Source organism: Heteronotia binoei, chromosome 12, assembly GCF_032191835.1.
Source record: "Heteronotia binoei isolate CCM8104 ecotype False Entrance Well chromosome 12, APGP_CSIRO_Hbin_v1, whole genome shotgun sequence".
Taxonomy (NCBI): Eukaryota; Metazoa; Chordata; class Lepidosauria; order Squamata; family Gekkonidae; genus Heteronotia; species Heteronotia binoei.
Window position 1 is genome coordinate 58,149,002 of NC_083234.1, and position 7,916 is coordinate 58,156,917.

General features: G+C 42.6%; 1 protein-coding gene across 5 annotated transcripts in view; it reads left to right on the forward strand.

The window, feature by feature from the left end:
• The window catches only part of PBX3 (PBX homeobox 3), a 262,955-nt gene extending 260,920 nt beyond the window's left edge, over positions 1-2,035 (forward strand). For all 5 annotated transcript variants that reach the window (XM_060250549.1, XM_060250547.1, XM_060250550.1 and 2 more), the window contains one exon: positions 164-2,035. In XM_060250549.1, the coding sequence (XP_060106532.1) occupies positions 164-256 (93 nt within the window). In that variant the 3' untranslated portion in view covers positions 257-2,035. The remainder of the gene's footprint in view (positions 1-163) is intronic.
• Positions 2,036-7,916: the final 5,881 nt, after the last annotated feature.

A 7,916-nucleotide genomic window follows, 5' to 3' on the forward strand; every position in this document is an offset into this window, starting at 1 on the left:
TGCTATTTAGACAGAAAGGGGAGAGGGCATTGACTGTAGAATTTCCAGCATCAGTTATCACTTGGTCCTCAGTAGGGTAAGCCTTGGTAAAAATGACTGCCATGAATATATGATTAATATACATAGCAGTATGTTTTCATGGGTTTCTTTTCCTCTTCTGCAGGCTAATGGAGGCTGGCAGGATGCGACTACTCCATCTTCTGTGACCTCGCCAACAGAAGGCCCGGGAAGTGTGCACTCCGATACCTCTAACTAATGTCCTCACAACACTTATCGTCCATCCACCCACCCCACCCAAGCTAAGCTGCCTTCCTTCAGTGCATTCAGAATCCCAGGAGGAAGGAGGAAAAAAAACAGATTCCAGAAAGATTGAGAGTGTGTGTGTGCGGTTCTTCTGTTAGCCAACCACCGCTGGCTTTACTGCAAAACCCTGTCTTACTAGAGAGCTCGATAAATCTGTTGGGCTTTATTTTGTTGTTATTGTTAAAGTTATCCTAATCATTTGTATAGGTTCTTAAATATCACAGATATGCACACACTCACGCAATGTTAAGGAGGAAAAAGAAAAAGAAAAACAAGCACTTTATCCGACTAGGCCGAGATTTAGCATTGTTTGTAACCCTGTATCTATTTTAGAAAAATAATTTATTACCAGCAGGTTTTGCAAGGATGGTCTAACTAGTTGCTGCTTGGCCTCAAAGGGGAAATTAAAAACAATTCTTAAGAGTAACCTCAAGTAACAGAGCCAGGCTTGTAGGGTTGTTCACCCAAACTGGACTTCCATCAAGAGCCGAAGTGAATTTCAGACGCTGATTGTCTTTTATTTAGGTTTCCTTCCTCCCTCTTTTTAGAGGGGAAATAATTTTTTTTGTTCAGTTAGGGTTATTTTGGCTAGCAATTGTGTGTTTTGTTTTCTAAAGCACCCTTCCGGGTCTCAGATTTCGTTGGGATTCATTGGGTTATCAAAGTAGCTTAGAACCAGGGTGAGGCGGGGGGGGGGGGGCATAGCTCTTCCTTTAAACTCCATTTTAATGTACCACGGCACAGAGCCTCCCCCTCTGCAAGTCATCGGCGCGCACAGATGATTCATATGAGATGGAGATACTTGCTGCTCATTTTGCGAAAGCCAAGCCGCTGGGTTTTACAGTACGAGACGGGTGCTGAGAGCTTTCACCAGGGTTTGCCACCGCTCCTCGGTGCCAACAAAAAGCAAAAAGGCACCATTCTCCGAAGTGTTGTATATAGTGTAGCAAAAGAGTATTTATACATCTCACCAATCAAAACACAGCTTTATTACCTCATGCGAACTCATATGAACCAATAGAAACATGTTCTGTAGCTTAGAGTGCTCACTTACTACCTCTAAACAATATTCACTCTGTTCTTTGTCTCTCTCTCTTTTTTTTCTTCCCCCTTCCCTATATCAATCCCCCCCCCCTTTTTTGGGCATCTTGTAATTAACTCCTTGGTTCCCTTCATAAAATGTAATGTACATTGTAATCTTTTAAATAAAAGTTTTTAAAAATTTGGGTTGCATTGGCAACTTTCAAAAATAATTTTAAAAAAAAGATGCTTTGAAGTGGAAACATTTGGGTCTTTAGGTTCAACTTGAAAACAGTGAAACTGTTGTAAATACAGAAAAACATTTTGAATGTTGTTCATCCTTGTTATTATACTAATTCACACAAAAAAGAGAAAAAAATACAACCAACAATGAATTGTAAAGCATACAGGTCTTGGTATTCAGCACTGTATCTTTCACCCTGTATAATTGGGGGTGGGGGTGGGGGGGGGCTTGGGCGCCCTTTTTTTTCCCCTTTGTTTTTATTTTTCTCCTCTTTTGTATTGTATGCGATTCTGAAACTGATTGACTTCAATGAGAAAAAAATAATAATTTGTGGCAGTGATTCTAATGTATTAAACCGTTTCGTGTTACTTTCTAACTGGATTACACCCTGAATTTGAAGAGTCTTCCTCGTGGTAGTTCTATGTAGTTTTGAACCATGAATAAACTTTTTGCTTTCATGACCCAAAATGTTGATGTAATTTCTTACTGTTCTGAGAGACAGAGAAGGAGAGAGGCCGGCAGCAGTGTTACAAGGCTAGAGCTGATGGCCCTAACTGTTGCCTAATGGGATTCCCCAAACCTAAGGGGGCTGTTTTAGTTCGGTTCAAAAGAATGTGGCAACAATGGCCACTGTTGAAAGAGACAAAGAAGGGCTGGGCTGGGAGTGGAGCCCTTTATTTCTTTTTTCCTTGGGCCATTTTCCTACTGAAAGTCACCACCCACATGCTGCCTTTTTCTTTTTCTTTTTCAACTCCTTTCTGGTGAAAATTTACTGGTGTTTTTTTCCTATTGCAGGTAAGACAGCCTAGGGCAGAGGTGTTGAACTCATTTGTTACAAGGGCTGGATCTGACATGTCACTTCGTCGGGCTGGGCCATGTGTGCCGTAAATGTCACGCTGGGTACTGGAGATATAAATTTTATAAAGGACACAATTAATGAAATGATTTTTTACTCAAAGTGCAGACATGCTTAAAACATTAACACTTTTACAATATTGCCTTAGAGTGTCTCCCTGATGCCCACGCTCCCATCTCCCCCCATTCATTAGCACTGGGACAGTATACAGGGACATAATGCTCAGCCTCTGTTAGCTGGCAATAAAGGTAATGGCTCACAGGCAGGATAAGAGCCCTGGATGGGCCAGTTCCAGCCCATGAGCCATTGATTTGACACCCCTGGCCTAGGGGGATGGCTAGGGTTACCAAGTCCAATTCAAGAAATCTGGGGAGTTTGGGGGTGGAGCCAGGAACAAGGTTGTGACAAGCATAATTGAACTCCAAAGGGAGTTCTGGCCATCATATTTAAAGGGACAGCACACCTTTTAAATGCCTTCCCTCCTTTGGAAATAATGGAGGATGGGGGGACCTTTTTGGGGGGTTTATAGAATTGGACCATCTGGTCTAATCCTTTTGAAACTTGGAGGGTGTTTTGGGGAGAGGCACTGGATGCTATGCTGAGAATTTGATGCCTCTACCTCAAAAAACAACCTGTCCCAGATACCTGTGGATCACTTCTCCATTATACTCTATGGAAATCGGTCTCCATAGGGAATAACGGAGTGCCTGCAGACATTTCTCTCCCCTCCTGCTTTCTGATGACCCTGAAATGGGGAGGAGGCTCCAAACCGGGGGATCCTCTGCCCCCACTTGGGGATTGGCAACCCTAGGGATAGCAGCAGTTTCTACTGCAAGGAGGATGTTCAAATAGTCTCTAGTCTGTCCCATTAAATTGAAGCCCTGTTCTCTGTTCTTGATTTTGGTTTTAAAATCACAGAACATAAATGTCTATAGCTCCTGCCCTTGAAATTTAAAATACTTCATTGTGCACTCTTGCTTTGTTAACAATTTTTGAAAGGAAAGGTTCTTGTACCTTGTTGATTTCACTGCCCTATCCACGCACATAGCATTCTGAGCATTAAGCAAAGAATTGCTCAGTTGGTTACGTTTTTATTGTTGCAGCCTGTGGCCGTCTCACATCTTGTTCTACTAGATTTTCCAGAGGCTGAGATGGCGAAGTTGCTCCCTGTGCTGGCATGACTAACTCCTGCAGGTGTAGGACAATATCATGATAACCATTTTTTCAACCCTTTTCCCCACCCCAGTGGAACCATTGCAGTGGAGAAAGGTGCAGGTCACACACCTTTCCTGTAGTGTATCAGACCATAGAGCATCTTCAAGGTAGCAGCTCCCTGAGCTTTGGTGTAGCTCCGTCTAGTGTTCAAAGGATTTGTTCACATGCATCCACCCGTACAGCAGTCCAGTAGGGCAGGCCAGTATTCTCCTATTATTCTTGGAAGACGAAGAAGAGAGAGGCCTGCCTAAGACCACTTTGCGGCACATAAGAGATCTGAACTAGTTATTTCCAAGATCATGGCTCATTCTCTTGGTCTGTGTTCTATGCCAGCTCTTGCTACACTACTGGAAATGCAGAAAAACCAGCATTGTGGATGTGTACACAGGGTGTCGAATGCTAGCCATACCTTTTTTGCTGGGTAATTTGCTTGTTGGGACTCTGCCCCCCCCTTCTGTTGCTTGGGCTTGAGAGGGGGGGAAATCAACATAGACCCAATATAGCTTGGGCCATCACACCAAATAAATGCTTCACACCTGGAACACCAGTTTTCACTTTAAAAAAACCACTATCCATTCTTCCTTGCTCCATTTTTGCTCTTGCTTGGTAACTTTTGAAATATGCTGCCTGCCCAAACAGCATTAATGTTCATCTTACAGAAGCTATTGCTTAAAAGAACCTCTTCTTTCTATCTTCATACACCGCTAATTTTTAAATGCTTGTTATAAAACCCAAAGGTCAGGGCCAGGTAATAGCCTATTTGGTGTATCTTCAGGAAACAGTCTTCCAGGAAATCGAGTTACCCTGAATCACGTGCAGCCAACAGCCTTTTGATAAACATATAAATCCTATACTATTTTTCTGTGAGAAAATAGCATAGACTTTTTTAAAAAAGAAAAAAGAAAAGGAGAGGAAGAAGCAGCATGGCCCCGCTCACCAGAGGCCTTGTTAGGGGAGCAGCAAGACAATTGTATTCATGTTGTGGTTGGCTGCATAAGCTCAGAGGTGTTTTAGGGAACTGATTATTTGCATGATTCAATTAGCTTGTGGGTCAGTTTTCCTTATCAATGATCCTTGTGCTAAGTTATTTTGTAAAGTGACTTCCCCCCCTCCGTAAAGGCCAAAAGAAACCAACACCCCAAACACCAAATAAACACAATTCATCTTCTTCAATGTCCAAAAGGCACCCGCGCATTCATCACGACAATCTTTTATCACACAGGCAACTGCTTGCACCCTCTCCCGTCACCATTAGAAAGGAGGCCAGGCTCTGTTTCCTCCTGTGATGCAAAGGTTGCTGCTTTCTCTTTTTCCTTATTCCACCCCCCCCCTCCATCTACTGCAAAGCTCTCCTTGCCAATGAATAAATAAAACCCGAGCCGAAGGGGGAAACCGTGGACCTCAGAAGAGTCCCCGTGCGTGCCGGAGAAATGCAGCAAGACAACCCATGCTAGCTTAATGGATCTGTTGGCCTCCGTGCACATGCCTAGCTTAATACTATAATTCTGTGGAAATCGTGTTTCCAATGTAAAGTGTGTCAGCGGGAAGTGAGGGCGGCATAATTGAACAAGCACAAAAGACGTCCCTCATCTTGATCACAGCTCGACTGGCCACAGGCAAAACCCTGTCACAGGCTGATGAGGTTCATGGAAGGGCCATCAACCACCTTTCGGGCAGCCCTTGGTGGGCCCCCTCAGCCCAGTAGGCATAATTAAGGGGCTTCCTTATGACATTAAGGGGGCGGGGGTCTACTTCGGAGTTTGAAGCCCTGCTTTTTCCCTCCCAGGCTTCAGCTTCCCTGGCAAATGATTTAAAAGTGGGTATCCTCGAGGCTCAGTCACACATCAGAAAGGTTTACTGTAGGCACCAGCGTTTAAAGTAAGTCTTTCTGATGGCCTTGCTTGTTTTAGCTGCCAGCTACACTCTGCCAGCAATGGGTGCACCATAATTGAGCAGGATTGGCTTATGTAAGGCCCTGGCCTCTGGTGGAAAGCAAGAGTGCGATCTGGCATCACTAGCGGATCTTGTCCGTGCCCTTGAGGGGATAACATCAAAGAAAACAGGTTGCTATGTGGAAGAAGTAAAGGCAGAACCACCTTGGCTCATCTCCTGAGTCCTTGAACACAGTTGGGGTTGCCATCAATTGGTTGTGACTTGACAGCACATTGTTAGTCTTCCACAAGCAGGATAAGATAGCAGCCTGGACATCATAGCTCAGAGCTTTGGAATCATAGCTTGTCCAATGTCCCAGCCAGTTTGGTGTAGTGATTAAGTGTGCAGACTCTTATTTGGGAGAATTGGGTTTGATTCCCCACTCCTCCACTTGCACCTGCTGGAATGGCCTTGGGTCAGCCATAGCTTTGGCAGAAGTTGTCCTTGAAAGGGCAGCTGCTGTGAAAGCCCTCTCAGCCCCACCCACCTCACAGGGTGTCTGTTGTGGGGGAGGAAGATAAAGGCGATTGTGAGCTGCTCTGAGATTTGGAGTGAAGGGCAGGATATAAATCCAATATCATCATCTTCAATCTTTGGCATCTTCAGTTAAAGAATCAAAGGTGTTGGGAAACAGTCTTCTATTCACTCCCAGTCAGAGCAGACAACGCTTTAAGGCAGACATCATATTAGAACATGGCGGGGGAGGGGGGCGTACAGCATGCAGAGGGTCCCGAATGCAGCCTGTGGAATCTTCAGCCAAAGGATCCAGGGCCAGCCCTAGACTGTCTGGCACCCTAGGCAAGGCTAACTTCTGGCGCCCCCCCCCCCCCGCACTGATAATATCATCAAGTCACATGAGGAGCACCCAATTGGGCGCATCTAGAAGGCTGGTGCTCTAGGCAATTGCCTAGTTTGCCTAGTGGCAGGGCTGTCCCTGAAAGGACCACAGGTAGCAGGTAGGTACTAAGATCTTCCTCTGCAGAAGACCATGGAAAGCCACTGCCAGTGTAGACAGTGCGGAGTGAGATAGACCACTGTCTGATTTACATCATGAAGTGGTGTTGGTTATTTTTTTTTCTGTTTTATAATTTTAATTAATTTTAACTACAAAAAGAAAAAAACATAAGCACAAGTACAGAAACATCAAAAGGGGGGGGGGGTGAAATACAGAGTGGGAGATCAGAAACAAAGAAAGCTGCAAATATATCAGTTACATTTTTACCTCAAAACAAAATACCTAATCCTTTCGACCTGCAAGTATTGTTTTCCCCTTATATTCTACCGTCTTCATTTTCCATTATACATTTTTACTAAGCTATTACTTAAAATACAAGTCTGAACTATTCTTCTTCAGCAAACATAGATATAAAAAAGTCACCAAGGTCTCAACAGAGAAATGACTGGATAAGCTTAACCATATTAAAAATACAAACTGACTTGTTATTTTAACAATATCATCATTTAGATAGGCATAAAAACAAATATTTCTTTATCCTTCTAGCATACATATTTCAAACAGATAGAGAAAAAGATCAAATTTAAAATAATGTAAAAAGTGGAGAGATAAGGGAAAAAATGATAAACAAGGAGTATATTAGTTTATCTATCTCAATATAAGCAATTTCTCCAAACAAACATATTAAGAGCAGATCTACCAGATTACAAAATAATTGTGTTGTCTGACTTCTTAAAAATTAATTCAAGTTAACTGTTTATTTAAATTTCTTTTCAGAACTTTTCAATCCTTTAGTTCTTATGTCCATATTAATCAGAGAGGAACAAACCTATTATGTCCCAAAAATCTCACTTTGCCTTTTAGAATCGCATATCTTGCTGAGAGTTCCATATTATCCAGTTACCTACAGAGAGAAAAAACAATTTAAAATCCCTTCTTCCTGAAAGTTTTCCACATTTTGTTTTTTTTATGAAATGTGCATCCTCTTTCCTTAATGCAAGCACCCCTCTCAGTAAAAATCCCACGCCATTAGATTCTCTAAAAAATACTTCAAACAGTCTTAACTTCCAGTTCTTCTTAGTAACTATGCCATAAGGTTCCATTTTAGTTTTCTTCTTTTCATTTCCCGACAGATCTTTTCCCATTTCCAACTCCACAGACATCACCAAGATCTCTTTGTCACTCTGCCCATGTAGATTCAAGTTTTCACTAGCTTTCAACATTTGCTTTTTTACCAACTCTGTTAATAAACCAAGGTCCTGCTTTAGAGAGAATATGATATCCATTATATCTTTTTTATGAAACATTTCGCTTTGTAATGCCATTTTACTCCACAGAATAACTCAGTCTAATAATCAAAGTTGAAAAGTAACTCAGAGATCCAGTTAAGC